General features: G+C 40.2%; 1 protein-coding gene and 1 long non-coding RNA gene across 2 annotated transcripts in view; one reads left to right on the top strand and one right to left on the bottom strand.

The window, feature by feature from the left end:
* LOC148889421 (uncharacterized) overlaps positions 1-7,498 on the bottom strand; it is a 27,212-nt gene extending 19,714 nt beyond the window's left edge. Inside the window, exon 1 of the long non-coding RNA XR_016116868.1 lies at positions 6,659-7,498. This is a non-coding gene — a long non-coding RNA (uncharacterized LOC148889421). The remainder of the gene's footprint in view (positions 1-6,658) is intronic.
* On the top strand, positions 5,666-15,896 carry LOC148889420 (mechanosensitive cation channel TMEM63B-like). Its single transcript, XM_089011754.1, has 21 exons — positions 5,666-6,101; positions 6,316-6,383; positions 8,003-8,105; positions 8,197-8,234; positions 8,345-8,487; positions 10,266-10,308; positions 10,382-10,490; positions 10,631-10,701; positions 11,137-11,217; positions 11,309-11,423; positions 11,826-11,959; positions 12,053-12,190; positions 12,273-12,426; positions 13,071-13,177; positions 13,261-13,347; positions 13,446-13,511; positions 13,731-13,893; positions 14,148-14,253; positions 14,425-14,592; positions 14,672-14,787; positions 14,854-15,896. The coding sequence occupies exons 1-21, from the start codon at positions 5,925-5,927 to the stop codon at positions 14,941-14,943; spliced, it is 2,277 nt and encodes a 758-aa protein (XP_088867880.1). The 5' UTR covers positions 5,666-5,924; the 3' UTR covers positions 14,944-15,896.
* Positions 15,897-15,960: the final 64 nt, after the last annotated feature.

The raw sequence follows: 15,960 nt of genomic DNA, 5'->3' as shown, positions 1-15,960 counted from the left end.
TAACATTTGTTAGTTAAGTTATGTAAACATATGACAGAGTGCCCAGAGAAGAGCTGTGGTATTGCAGGAGGAAGTCTGGAGTGACCGAAAAGTATGTCAGAGCGGTGCAAGACATGTATCATGGGTGGAAGACAGTTGTGAGGTGTGCCGTCGGTGTGACAGAGGAATTCAAGGTGAAGGTGGGAGTCCGCCAGGGTTCAGCTCTGAGCCCTTTCCTATTTGCTATGGTGATGGACAGGCTGACAGACGATGTTAGACAAGAATCTCCTTGGACCATGATGTTTGCAGATGACATTGTGATCTGTAGCGAGAACAGGGAACAGGTGGCGGAGAAACTAGAGAGGTGGAGATATGCCCTCGAAAGGAGAGGAATGAAGATCAGTCGCAGCAAGACGGAACATATGTGTGTGAATGAGAGGGATCCAAGTGCAAGAGTGATGCTCCGGGGAGAAGAGATAAAGAAGGTGGAGGATTTTAAGTACTTGGGGTCAACTGTTCAGAGCAATGGAGAGTGTGGAAAAGAGGTGAAGAAGCGTGTCCAGGCAGGCTGGAGCGGCTGGAGAAAAATGTCAGGTGTGATGTGTGATGTGTGATAGAAGGGTTTCAGCTAGGATGAAAGGAAAAGTGTATAAAACGGTGGTGAGACCAGCCATGATGTTTGGACTGGAGACAATGCCACTGAAGAAAAGACAGGAAGCAGAGCTGGAGGTAGCAGAGCTGAAGATGTTGAGGTTTTCTGTGGGAGTGACCAGATTGGATAGGATCAGAAATGAGTACATTAGAGGGACAACTCATATTAGAGGCTTTGGAGAGAAAGTCAGAGAGGCCAGACTGAGATGGTTTGGACATGTCCATAGGAGAGAGAGTGACTATATCGGGAGAAGGATGCTGAGCCTTGAACTGCCAGGCAGGAGACCGAGAGGAAGACCGAAGAGGAGGTTTATGGATGTGGTCAAAGAGGACATGAAGGTAGCTGGTGTGAGAGAAGAGGATGCACAAAACCGGGATAGATGGAGGACATTGATTCGCTGTGGCGACCCCTGAAGGGAAAAGCCGAAAGGAAAAGAAGAAGTTTTAGCGCAATACAATATTGTCATCATAACCATAATTATAATAAATAACACACGAACACCAAAAGCATTCCACGGGCTGCAGCTTGGACATGAGTAGTTCATTCTAGGCTGCTGCTTTGTTAAGGTGGTAAAGTGCCCTGCAGGGCTGCAGCAGTGAACTGTTGAAGTCAATTATAAGATCAAGTTTACCTCATCTTATCAGAGTGGCAGCCCGAGGGTTGCATTAGGGCAGGGGTGTCAAAGTCATTTTTTGCCGCGGGCCACATTGTAGTTATGGTTTCCTCTCGAGGGCCGTTATGAATTTGGGGAACCCATTAGAATGTTTAAATCCCTTCAAATATTACATATAGAGCACACAGCAAATTAATGAATAACTCGTTTTCAAATCTGTCAAGAATAATGACTTTTATTGTGGTTGACATCCAAAAATATGAAATTTTGGCTCAGATTTTAGCAATCATCACAGAATTTAACAAGTTTGATTTGCTTTCGCGGGCCGAAAAAAATGATGTGGCGGGCCGGATTTGGCCCGCGGGCCTTGACTTTGACACCTGTGCATTAGGGTTTCTCTTTGGGGAAGCAAAAAAAAAGCTCAATTATATGTATTTATATATATATTATTATCTGACAGAAGGACGATGTGGAATTTCATTCAAAATTAATCTGATTCTTTTATAGGTATTTTTTCCTATCTGATTTAATAAGTGAATGTATGAACTGTCTTTGCCTGCAGGCGACAAATAATGAGATTAAAATATTCGAAGCAGTATGCCGGCATGAACGATTATTTTTAAAAATTGAGTCAGTGTGCATTTTTTTAAACATGTCTAGGTGGTAAAATCTTAATGTGTCAGTACTTTTGTAGCTTGCACTGCAGCCACAAAATCTGCCCACGTGTGCAAGATACCTGCACTGTCAAGTGACGGACAATCACAAGGAAAGGGAAAATTGCACTTCTATCGCGAGCTGCTAGTGGAGCTGTGAAGATGAAAAATGTATGTGAGCGATGCAGAAAAAAAAAGTCTTCAAGAGGAAGTGAATCTATGGACCACAAGAGATTACCCAGTGTTGGCTGTGGGAGGGACACAGACTTTCTTTTCAACACTGCCTCTCCAAGCTATCATTCCTGCAAGCCTTCATTCTTTAATACATGTCCGGTGTCAGGTGGGATTTAATGGTGCAAATAAATTGTGTGGCAGGACCTTCACACAATGATGAATTCTGTGTTTGCGAAAGTGTGACGCTCTGAAAACAATTTCATTTTTCAGCTGCATACAGACTGAGCATTGCCTGAAGGACCAGGCATAAGACATATTGGAGAATGTGTTTTGGAGTCATGCTTTGTGGGGATTGACAATGATTGACTATAATCCTTAAAACTGGAAAACACACACTCACACATTTTTTAAAAAGAAAATTGATATCATGACTTTCCGCTTTTTCCAGCAGGTAGGACCAGTATTGGTTGGGTATTGGCAATACTAACCAGGAATATAAACAGTGCCGTGATACTAGTTGGATATAATGGTTTCAAAATGTCACAATCTGTTAAACAAGTGTTTAATGCTGTTGGACCAAGACACTGATTAAAAAATAATTCCACGCCGAATTTGAATGTTTTCTTCTTTAGTCCATGTGCTCCTTTTAACGACAGTATCTGAAGAAATAATAAACCAGTCACAACTATCTTTGTGACAACTAGACTACAATTAGAACCAATGAAATAAGACACACTGACATTTTTACAGCTTTTTATCTTATTAAATTTTGGAAGATATCTAACTTTTTGAATGATATCTAACCTGCAAATATGGAGAAAGGAATGCTTTGTTTTTGCTTCAATCAATCTCCTGGTAGAAATCTGGTAGACAACTTTGAGTTGCAGCTCGTCAATCTCTCAACATCAAATGGGAAATCCAGGGAATTGTTTTCAGCATCGGTTCCCCCTCAAGCTATCGCAGATTCTTATATCCTGTCTGCTTCCGCCACTAACTCTTGTGTCAATCCATGATACATCAGCAAGGTCTTGTGCTCTATCTACCCGACAACCCATGCAGGGAATCAAAACATGCATTAAGCTGCTTGACTGTCGAAACCTTAACATGAATCTACAAAGGTAAGCATATAATATAATATTGGGGAAAAAACACAGTGATATGAGAATTTCACCCACAAGTGGTGGGCAAACTTGCTGAGTAGATTTAGATATGCTGCCATTAATTTTAATTATGAAGGCCGTTTTAAAACACAAGAATATTCATCTGCATAATACTGACAGGAAAATACAATACATATTGATTTATCGTATTTATTCGAGTATAATGCGCACGCGTGTATAACGCGCACCCCTAATTTTCAATTAAAAATCGGTATAAAATTTTGTTTGACTTTTTCTCGGCTCAACTTGGGTGGCACAACTCACGCTCATGCTTACTCCACTCAGGCTATCTCGCGGACTCCTAGTTGTCGGGTCCTCCCTTCTCTCCTTGACTCTCCATGCTTCCCCATTTGCCCAGTCCCCAAACATGCAAATCACAAGCACCAGACGATATATACAATATGAAGGACACTGAATAGAAACTCTGGATATTGGTAATTGTGCAAAAGAGCAATGCTTAACTCACGTTTCAGTGTGGGAGAGGCGAGCAAAGGAAATCAACAATAAAAAAAGGAATGCGCGCAATCAGAGAATCAAAACTGAAACTTAAAAACAGCTGAAGGCGGAAGAAAGCGCGACTATGAAGAATATCCTGCATTAAATCAGCATTAGCATCAGCATTAAATATACCGGTATATGAGATTTTTTTAATTTAATTTTATAAACCTCGTTTATAATGCGCACCCAAACATTGAGGTGTTTTTCTGTAGACATTTTGCACGTTATACTCGAATAACAAATAGCTTAACATGGACTACAATCATATACTGTACAGGAAATAAAGCAGTCACAAAGATAGTACAAAGCACCAGGAAGTATACTAAGATCAAGTCTGTATCAAGCTGATTCAAATGCAAAGAGTACAACTAGTCCAAAATTCCTCAGCCCGGATCATCACAAAAAAAACCCTCATTTCACCACATCACTCCTGTCCTCCAACAGCTCCACTGGCTCCCTGTTAAACTCCGTATTGAATTCAAGATACTTCTGTTTACATTTAAAGCCATCCATAACCTTGCCCCCCCCTATCTGTCTGACCTAATTCAAATCTCCGTTCCTACTCGGGCCCTCAGATCCTCTTCCTCCCTCCACCTCTACACGCCCTCTGCCCGTCTCACAACGATGGGGTGCAGAGCTTTCAGCCGCTCCGCTCTTAAACTCTGGAACTCACTTCCACCCAACATCCGCAACATTGACTCCCTTCCTACTTTCAAATCTCACCTGAAAACCCACCTCTTTAAACTTGCTTACATGGTCTAATTTATTATGCTGTTTTATTATTTATTGCTTTATGCATGATTTTACTGTTTTGTGTGTTGTCTTTGTTGTAAAGTGTCCTTGAGTGTTCAGAAAGGCGCTTGTAAATTAAATGTATTATTATTATTATTATAAGTACAACAGTACAAAAATATCAGTGACATGCAGTCAGGGGTGGCAGGTGAGGCCATGCCTCACCTGTCATCATGGAAATATCAAATGAAAAAATACATTAAACAGTGATATTTATTTCGTGATTTGTACTTTAAAGTTCTTTTTCATTTAACTTGACCATTTTTGGATTATTTTTTCAAAATCACAGAATTTTCACATTTTCCGTTCAAATACTAAGACGAGCAGTGAGGCAGCAGCCGGCTGAGCCTCACTATGGATTGCGCAATGACTATGCTAACTGTGCTGGCTTGCTCTGCGGTGAGACCGAATTGCTGTCCCTCTGCATATCGCTATTAAAGTGTTCAAACACTTTTAGTATATGAACTAAATTTCTACAGTTTAGCTGGTGTATATAATGTAGAGTCACTTTACATTATAAACACTGTACTACAGTGTTTATTTTATTTTTATCAAAACTGTGTGCATAGGTGAGGCACACAGTTCTCCTGCCTCATGACAGGGGGGCTCTGGTGATTACAGAGATTCTTCGTGCGCCTCCTTGGCTGCAGAATAGAATTCGTGAGAGCCACGCTACAGGAAACAGTTAGCAAGTTAAGTGCAACCATCCAGTAATTTTTTCATGTTGCTTGGCCTTATTTTCAGAATGGGGGATTACATATCTAAATTGAAAGAAATAGAGAGACTTTTAAAAGTGAAGAAAGATAAGGGAGGCTTCTACAAAGAAGGTATAGATGCCTTTCTTCAGAAGGAGCGGCACATGGACTTCATTTATAAGTAAAGGTAACACGATAATAACATTTTTTAATATTTTTTTCTAAGCTACAGTTTATATAAAGAATGCTGGCATGACATTTTAAACAAAACACGTTAACTGTTGCCAATCAAATGGTGAATAAGCTACTCTGTGGAGTTCATGTTTGTAAATCTGACTGTGATGACGTCAGTGCCTCACCAGCCATGAACCTCACCACACGTCACTGAAAAAGATATATGGCATGTAAAAATCTATGCATCTCAAGACAATTTATATAACCTTTCTCAACTAGGAATAGAATTTATGAGCAATTTTGCAGGCCAAACTTTTTTTGAATAGAGACGCTATGGTCACGTGACCATGTGGCGCAATGCTCTGGGTTCGTTTAGAATCTTTGGTTCAAGGGAAATACGAGTGACGTTGCCATTGCCGCTAGGTGTGATTTAGACGAAAATAACTTTGAGTTGCCCCGAGTGGTTGTATGTTTATTTAGTACCGAAAGAAACCGCTTTGCACCAACAAATATAATTATGTACATTTAATCAAGATGTCTCGCGTGAATTTATTGTCGTTGTTGGTGTTGGTGATGAGCCACATGACGCTCGGTGCAACGAACGAATCTGTGGAACATTGCTATGGGGCGCGATTTCGCAGTGCGTTACTGGACAAATTCCATTTTGGTGGAGTGTTCATTGTACTCTACGGGCACTTTTTCTGCTTCGCGGTGAGTGTTCGCAAACAATGCAACTCTCTCGTTCTTTGAAGCCGAACTCGTCTATTTTTCTTCTTCGCCTTCTATTTTTCTTGTTTGAAGAATTCCATTTTTTTTTTTTTTTTTACTGTTCAATATTTTTTTTTACTAATCAAACTTAACTCCGGGAAGAAAATTTTAAAAGTGCATGTCTTCCAATTACCATTTAATTATCTTTTACTTGCAGCTTGTGTTGTGTGTGTTCTGCATTCGTGTCATGACCGGAGGATGGGGAAATGTCCCTCAAGAAAATGCGTAAGTGGAACAATGTCATTTCTGCGCTTATGTTTGTTTGCTTTACCGTTTTTGTTGCGCACGAAATAGAACGTTCAATAAACTTTTGGACCAAATCTCAGAGAAAAAATATTCAAAATCGCAAAAGCATAAATACAGAGGGTTGTGTCAGGAAGGGCATCCGACGTAAAAGCAAAACAAACATGCGGATCAAACCTCTAAAGATGGAGGACACTGATTTGCTGTGGCGACCCCTTGAAGGGAAAAGCCGAAAGGAAAAGAAGATTTGCACATACATACATAGCGTAGTCCAAGTCCTTTTATCGTCCTCTTGTCATCCAGACCACTTCTGACACCATGTGTTGCTATGTGTAAGCGGGTTCGGTAAACCATACAACTTCTGGATAGAGTTGAGGTTCTCTATTAGGACGGCTATGTTGGTTGGAGGGAGAAGGCAATTGACATGTGTGGCTCTCGTAGGCTCTCATCAGACTGACTTGCAGCAGCGCGCATGCTCCTTTTATATAAAGCCAGGCATCACTAATAGAACATGCAAATACGATTTGCTCATATCATTACATCTCTTGAAACGTGTTTGCATCATGTCATTTTATTCCACTTATTTCTATACTGTGTGTAAAACGTGGGTAAAGAAAACCTGATGTCTCACATGTTCAAAACAAGTTATTTCATTAAAAAAAAAACTTGTTTTGTTTACCTTTCGTATTTCCATAATGCCAATTTTGCATGTCCCAGAAATTGCCTCCATCCTGTCATTATGGTGTAACTGCCACTTTAGGAAACCCTTAGAATCTAAGGCTTAGATGTTTTCAGTAACATTAGTAAGTATTAGCATTTTGGTTTTATTGCCAATAAAACAACAGAAAGTTGCAGAATTATGAAAAGTGGGTCGCGGGGGATGCTGGAGCCTATCTCAGCTGTCTTCGGGCACGAGGCAGGGGACACCCTATGAGTCAAAATTTACAACATGGCACTATCCACTTTTTTAACCAGCTCACATACATAATTTTGCTATTATCACGTACAGTATATTATTTGTCATCAAATGGTGAGTATAGTTTTTGCATTTTTTGAATGATGCTGCGCCGATGACCATTTTGTGTTTGGGAGTGAGTGAGTTGTTTGTACATAAGTATTGTGCCGGTCCGAAGCCCGGATAAATACAGAGGGTTTTGTCAGGAAGGGCATCCGACGTAAAAGCTTTTCCAAAACAAACATGCGGATCAAACCTCTGAAGATGGCGGACACTGATTCGCTGTGGCGACCCCTTGAAGGGAATAGCCGAAAGGAAAAGAAGACGTACAGTATATTATTTGCTTGCAGTAAATTCATTTGCGGATAAAGGAGTGATGATGGGTGCTTGATCAATTTTAAAAGCTACTGAATACATTAGGAAGATTTAAAGGAGGCATCTTGTGATACAGTAACACTTCCCCCTATTTTCTGACGGTGGCAAACATCCTCACTCTATCTGTCACTCTGTAGCTAGAAATATACTACCAGTAATATAAAAAAGTACTGATACCCCCTCCCCTCAGGTACAACATTTAGGAATGATCAATGTAAACACACCAACAAACTTGTGACATGATGCCAATACAATGTGCTTGTGCATACAGTCCGCTGTCTAATGTGGATGACACGTTTGATGATGATGAAAGTGACACATCCTCATCTTCCAGTTCACCTAGTCCTCAACCGCACATGGGTTTTAAAGAGGCAGTAAGTTGGTTGAAACGAGACAAATGAGAATATATTAATGCAAGTTACCACTCAAAAGAAAATGTTTGACCTCTGTTCTCTCCTCTCAAAGCGATTAATGTCCTGGGTTAATGACATGGCCCAGATCAGGTGAGCAATATTCAAGATTTGAAAAAAAAAAAAAAACAATGGTGACTCAAATAATTTAAACCTGTTCCCTACAGTGGGGTGCTGATTATATTACTGTGATCTCATTGCAGTGAAAACGAGATAAGGAGGAAGTGTGAAGAGGACGTGATTAATTATTTGTCCTTCCAGCGTCACATCATTGGCCTGTTAATAATTGTGACCATGTTGTCTATGGGTGTCATCTTTCCCATGAATTATGCTGGCAAACGTTTTGGTAAGTTGTTTGTCAAATCATTTTGTTATTTGAATACTTTACTTGTTTATGCTGGACATGGTGGAACTAAAAATCAAATAAATCAGAATCAGAATCATCTTTATTGCCAAGTATGTAGAACACACAAGGAATTTGTTTCCGGTAGAACACGCTGCACTAGTATCGTCGTCAAAAAAACTAAATTGAACTTTAGTTTCAATGAGAGCTTCAAACCTGGCACCAATGCCATCGTAACCTGACTTTCATATCAGTGGAAGTTTCACTGTGCACATTGGCTATTTGGTGGATTGGTTTGCGCCAACTTGGACATTCTGGCACATTGCGGTGCTGTGGAGAGGTTCCCAGCGCAATTACAACTCGTTGCCAGTCGATCGAAACTTACTGTATGCTTGCTCAGACAACAGCTAGAAACTAACAGCTGATCAAACAACAATTTTGAATTTGATCAGGCAATGAAAATCAGCCACTTGACTGCAGATCCATCAGCCTCCGCTCACCTTCAAAATGACTAACATCAGGTCTAACTTGCCTCCGCACGGAGATAAGCCACTTGCTCTACCAGAATCACACTGGTCGTGAAAATTGAGTCCAGTCTGTTTTATGAGGGTTTGACATTATAAATTAAAGTGGATTAATATGTTCCAGCTCCACCCAACTTTAAGTTTATTTAATCTTTGGAAAGGAACCACATCTGAAACAACGTATTGTACGCCGGTAAACCTCAAACATAAATTAAAACAATGGGTTTGTATTCCAGGATAAAAATTGTCACAATGCGAAAACGATTTTAAGTTATTCACTGCCATTCACAAATTTATTGGGGAATTAAAAATATGATGTCGAGCGCCGTTGCTGAATTTGTTCGGGTTTTGTTTTTTCATGCTTGGTTGCCGATAAAGCGCAGAAAGAATGTTTTTTTATTTTCCACAAAATTTCTATTTTTCCAATTTTTCCATGTCAACGCTTTTTTCCAGCTTCAGCTGTTGTTAAAGCGCTATATAAACCAATATATATGTATTACATTGTATTTTGGACAGCCATCCTCATTTCAAGCTCATATAACTCCATATCAGAATCAGAATCATCTTTATCCATATAATTTAGTAATTAATCTTTTTTTTCTGATGAAAGAAGAGAGTCTAAGGTTTCTAATGCTGCAATGAATGTTTATGTAATCCGAAAACTCAATACTGTATTCTGTGGGTCCTGGAATTCAAGTGACAATGAAAAAATCCCTGGCACTGGAGTGGACACATTTTTGCACGTCTGGCAGTGAATGAGTTAACTGTACAGGTAATTATGTTATTAACAATTTGCACTTTTTAAGTGTAAAAAGAAGCAACTCACGGCTCAATTAGACTAAAATGAAGTAAAAGTGCTCTCCCATGGAAGACATTTGACAGATGAGGTCACAAACAAGGAAGTTGACACAGCGTCACGGGTCATAACGTTGTGATTTCTGTGTATTGGTGGTTATTAATGAGACATTTGGGTTGTTGAATTTATTGTTTAGTTCACATCAGAATGCCAGCACAAAGCGCGTAATGCAGTCTGAGCTGATTGTGGTTTTCACTGCTACTCAATAAAGCCAACGTAAAAAAGAAGACATTTAATACAAACTGAGCTAGCACCTTTGAAACGTTTTTTTTCCCCTGAACATTTGGGTTTTACTTTAAATGAGACCACATTTACATGCCGCAAATTCATTGGGGTCTATTAACATGCTTGAAAATCTCCGATGCCAACTTGATTTGAATATGTTTGTTTTACTTCTGCAGAAAACACTCATTTTGGGAAATACACAATTGCAAATATGGATAAGTAAGTTATTCCTCATTTCATTTGTACGTGCTACATTTCTTTGTCATTATATCTCTGTTCTGTTTTCCCTCAGTGAGCCAGGTTTGTGGGCGCACAAACTCTTTGCTGTCCTCTACCTCTTCCTAACTGTGTACAGCATGAGAAAGCACACGTCCCACATGCACGACAGACAGGACGACACGGTGGGTGGCTCGGTCGAAGGGAGTTGTTAGAAAAGCACCCAGCACTCTTTCTGGATTGTCCACCAGGGACTCACCATGGCGACCCCTGATAGGACCAAACGTTGCAATACCAATCACTTAAAAGCTTCACGTTCTCATAGGCAGATTGTACGTTGTTGGTGATTGGAATCCCCACAGATGCAGAGGCAGCGGAGATAAAGCATCACTTTGAGTAAGGACCATTGAGGATTTTTTTTTTTTTTTTTCATTTTACAGGTAATACGCATTTGATGAAAGCCCTAGTGGTAATTTCAACTTTTAGGTTTTATTACAGTAAGATGTTTTTCATGAATCTCCCCATGTTTTTTTTTCTTCTCAGGCTTTATAAAGGCCAATCTGAAGCTTTTTAAATTGTTGGAAATATTCCTACCTCTACTATAAAAATAAACATGAGTTGATTTTATCATCATTTAGTTTTCACATGCTGTGACTGCATTTCTTCCTGACATCATGAACTGCAAATATCAGTCACTGTGGCTTTCAAAATGCCTCACGTAGGGTGAGATACTAGAGGGAAAAAATTACAAACTGGCACCGTAATTAAGGAAATATGCCATGGTGTGAGTTTTTAAACGTTTTCCCCTTGTATTGCTTTACTCTTTAATAGGGAGGCATATGAAAACTGTACCGTGGAGGATGTACGGATCTGTTATAACTTCTCCAAGCTGTTGTCATTTTTTCATAAACGGTAACGCATAACTTCTTCTGACTGGTTGACCATCTTCATCCTGATTGTGCTTCAGTAGTACTTCAACTCATGTGATGTTTTTTGTACACAGGAAGAGGGCAGAGTGCCAAAAGAAGTTCTACCTTGATCAACAGGCTCAGGGTAACACCACCATGATGAGCGCAAACATTTGTCAATATATCCTGTGTTTTAAACATTACAAACAGGTAAGCGAGTACAATGTCTTCATTTGCACTCAAAACCAAATTTGAACTGCGGAGCCTTTTTTCTGCTCGAGCAGATGTCAGTCATTGGCTGATACAATGTGTTGAAAAGTTAAAGCATCAGTAAGCTTTGATTGTATTTTCCTTAAAAATGGCTGAAAAAGGCCAGACCTACAAGAAAACTATTGAGTTTGTAATTACTCACCGAATTGTGTTTACAGACAACTGGTAAAATAAATAATGTGTGTGTAAAATGTAGAGAATTATACCCTGAACATCTTGTTAAAAACAAAAAATGGCTTTGAAGATCAGCATTTGTGACTTGATCAGGCAACGCTGATAAATGGACTGACACTGATATAAAAGTACCTTTGATGAACTTATTTGACTCCTTGTCCCTGCCAGCAAGAGGCGGTCGAGTATTACACCAACCTGGAAGAATCTTTATTGAAGATGTTTATGGAAGAGAAAGCAAAAGTACAGAAGAAACATTTAAACATGATCTTTGTCACATTTCAGAATGAGGTCGTGGCTGAAAGGCAAGTCCTGTTTCATAACATGTATCACTAGCTGCTCTAACGGTGCTTTGTGACTGATAGATCCACATTATGCGGACACATGGCTTATTTCAGAATTTTGAGGGACTTCAATGTTTGCATTTGTCATGGCTGTCACATTGAGCGAGAGCCCAGGTGTTCATCCAAGAGCGCCAAGCTGAAGACAGACAAATGGACGGTCAGCTATGCCCCTGATCCACACAACGTTCAGTGGTAGGACGACTTCAGGGAAGCAAAAAAAAACAAAACAAGCATGACATGTGGTTTAGCTTCATCGTACCACTCTGTTCCACAGGGACCATCTAGCTGTGGCTGGATTCTCTTGGTGGCTCCGTTTTTTTTCCATCAACTCTTTTCTCGTCATCCTCCTCTTCTTTTTTACCACTCCATCAATCATTATGGCCACTTTGGACGACTTGAATTTTACCAAAGCTGTGGAGGACCTAAATGTGAGTAAAAAGGTTGAGAACTGGTTTTGAAACAAAGAGCTTTATACAAGCAATACCGTCATGCAATCAATTATGGAAAGTATTCTTTATCCATTTCTAGTTATTGAAATAAGACAGCCTTGTATTAATAGCATTGACTAAACAGCTGATAATGAACATATACTGTAGATATAGATGCATAGATGGATGGATGGATGATAGATAGATAGAGAGATAGATACATAGATATTCATTCTCATTCCTAACCCACTTTGCCATTCAAACTCGATTGTGTTTTAAGCTACCATCAAGTTCCCAAGCTACATTAAACTGGTATTGTGTTGGCCAGTTACCATTCTCGAAAAGTTTAGACATAACATAGAGTATGCAGTCTGGATTACTGCTCTCAGTGACCATCATATTGCTCCAAATGTTTTGGAGTGGCCATCACAAATGCCGTAATGTGCAGCCAAGGCAGCCCATAAAACTTGGCTCATTTATACCACTTTGGACACGGTGTGTCAGACACAGATGGAAAAACTGCCTTTTTATATAGTGTACTGTATGTAAACTATAAACATAATACTCGGCTGTTTCATCAAGGCTATGAATGTCTCCCATTTTGCTTTGTAGTTGAACAGCTGTTCTGCTTTTACCCCCACCAGAATCCACTCATCACGCAGTTTTTACCCACGTTCCTGCTGTGGTTGTTCTCCACCTTGCTTCCTACTATTGTATATTATTCATCTATTTTTGAATCCCACTGGACCCGGTGAGGTTCCACACTGCTAAACTTTGCACGTTTTGAGGATGCACGACCCTTGATGTAGTCCAAGATCACACATTTTTCCACAGGTCAACAGAAAATCAAGTTACAATGCACAAGTGCTATATTTTCCAAACCTTAATGTTCCTGGTTCTGCCCGCCCTCGGGATTGGCAAGTAAGCATTTATCTTTCTTTTTCTTTTGCAAACAGCGAATGGAAATGGTATGCATGAATTTATTGTACTAGTCTTGTGCAATGAACCCTTTGTTGCAGTATGGACTATTTTTTCCAATGGCTTTTTGGTTCTGCGTTCTTGTCCGATGAGACTCAGCAATTTGCGTAAGTAGCAATTCCATTCCGCATCCTGTAATCATATTCATAAATAACTCCTGGTGCCTTATGAACGTCCTCAAACACAAATTCACCTGTGGTCCCCAGAACCTGCAAAAATAAAAGAGAGGGTAGAACACTTTTCTTACGCTCACTTGTGCTCTTGCTCTATCTCTCTTCCTTTTCTCTCTGTTCAACATAATATGTATTTTGTATAATTTCCTCCAGGTGTGTGTTCCTTCCCGACACAGGCTCCTTTTTTGTGAAATGTGTCATTGCATCTGCGCTCACTGGTAATGCCATGGAACTGTTGAGGATCCCGGCTTTGGTGGTGTATGTCGTTCGCATTTGCATGGCTTGTTCAGAGGCCAGGCGAAGGAACATCAGGATGGTTAGTGGCATTACGATGTAAATATGTTCTTCTATACTAAAAGTAGTTAAATTCCTTGTCAATGTGTTTTAGCAAGTTCATAAAAACTGGGCCCGCACATAAAAATCATTCACATACAAATGACAATCGTAATGTATGCTGTCATTGCAGAGCCGATTGGCTTGCAAAAGGCAACATCTGCAATTATTTTTCCTGAACAATACATATTTTGCTGATGACAATTATGGTTTAAGACAAAAGAATCATTTTTATAGTTACCAGCCACTGAGTTTCCATGTGGAGCGTCTTATGCCTGGATGATGTGTATCTTCACCATGGTTATGACCTATAGCATCATCTGCCCAGTCATAGTCCCATTTGGTAAGCTTTGATTTTTCTTTGCCTTTGAAGCACAATTATAATATGGTAAAATGACGTTGGAACATGCAGGTGCGTTGAAACACACACACACACACACACACACACACACACACACACACCGCAAACACACTCCAGACTTTTCAGAAACGGATACTTTTTTTCTCCGGGCAGGCCTTGTATATATGATAATAAAACAACAAGTGGACCGATATAACATTTACTACATTTATCGGCCAACCAAGCTGGACAAGACGATCCATTCAGGAGCTGTCAACCAAGCCATGATTGGGCCCATTCTGGGAATACTGTGGCAGTTTTTCTTCTTTAAGAAGCGTTCTGGTATGACATTCACTATTTTGTTTTTATTTGATTGTTTTGAGCGATTAAAGCCATTGATGCACAGGCTTTCTGTCCCCAGGTTTTTTTTCTTCTTCCACCCTATTCACAGGGTCCATGCTGCTCATCACGTTCACAATCTTTGTAGCACACGGATGGTTTGGACGTTTAAAAAAGTTCACTCCTTACAACTATCAGGTACCAAGCGTTGTCTCTTTAGTGAATCTGAGTTTGGTTTTGTGACTTGTCTTGTTTTGGTCATAGGTTGACATCAATCATGAACATGTAAGGGCCGAAAATACAGAAGGTGAAGATCACAGCACAAACCTGTATTCCCTCTTTCAGTTGAAATAGATTTATCCCCATGGGCGGATGTTGACTTCTACATATTGAAATGTATGTAGTCATGTTTTTTTTTTTTCAAAATGGGGTCATGATACTATAAATAGTTTGAAAACGGACTCCTTTAGGACTTTCAGCATATAATAAATCAAATCATGGGCAGTTGAGCTGACTGGCGGAGCGTGTCTTGCGTGTCTTTTTCAGTCTTAAATCTTTTTAATATCTTATTTAATTTATACCATATGATGTAACTGCAGCTGACACCACTGTTATCTACTTGGCTAAATCCTCTAAACCAAGCACCATGTTTGACTGTTAGACAACAACTGAAGCTACATGTGCTGCGCTGGTGTTTGTGTACTTGACTGTGGTGGAAGCAGCAGTGAATTTTGTAACAGGCCAAAAGCAACTCGTCGATTTAGAATTTTCACCACTACCAGGAGTAATTCAATTCATTCGCTAACCACTCGACAACCGGGCCGCCAGATTTATTCAATGAATTACAAAATAAATCTTTCAACTGCAGAACCCCTCACTCAACTATTCAGGGAGCCATTCTTTTGGGGGTGCATTTCTATCCATAAAATCAATGGCTGACTGGCCTGAGCCTTTCATTTTGGACCTCATGTTATGAAGCTTTTTGTTTTAACGCTGACAAGAACAAAACCAGGGCGGCCCGGTTGTACAGTGGTTAGCACACTGGCTTCACAGTGCAGAGGTCGCCGGTTCGCGTCCCGGTCCGGCCTCCCTGTGTGGAGTTTGCATGGTCTCCCCGGACCCGCATGGGTTTTCTCCGGTTTCCTCCCACACTCCAAAAACATGCATGGCAGGCAGATTGACCACTCCAAATTGTCCCTAGGTGTGAGTGTGAGAGTGACTGTTGTACGTCTTTGTGTGCCCTGTGATTGGCTGACAACCAATTCAGGGTGTCCCCCGCCTCGTGCCCGAAGACAGCTGAGATAGGCTCCAGCAACCCCCGCGACCCTAATGAGGAATAAGCGGTACGGAAAATGAGATGAGATGAAGAAC

The sequence above is a fragment of the Hippocampus bargibanti genome, linkage group LG13, assembly GCF_051943395.1.
Source record: "Hippocampus bargibanti isolate YZ-2025 linkage group LG13, ASM5194339v1, whole genome shotgun sequence".
In the NCBI taxonomy this organism is placed as follows: domain Eukaryota; kingdom Metazoa; phylum Chordata; class Actinopteri; order Syngnathiformes; family Syngnathidae; genus Hippocampus; species Hippocampus bargibanti.
This window is presented reverse-complemented; position numbering and strand designations above follow the sequence as displayed.

Excerpts from the sequence above, each read along its gene's own strand:
- LOC148889420 (XM_089011754.1), top strand. The coding sequence starts at position 5,925 with ATGTCTCGCGTGAATTTATTGTCGTTGTTGGTGTTGGTGATGAGCCAC. Across the intron at positions 13,348-13,445 it reads CCCGCCCTCGGGATTGGCAA|TATGGACTATTTTTTCCAAT; the intron begins GTAAGCATTTAT and ends CCTTTGTTGCAG. Across the intron at positions 14,788-14,853 it reads TCACTCCTTACAACTATCAG|GTTGACATCAATCATGAACA; the intron begins GTACCAAGCGTT and ends TTTTGGTCATAG.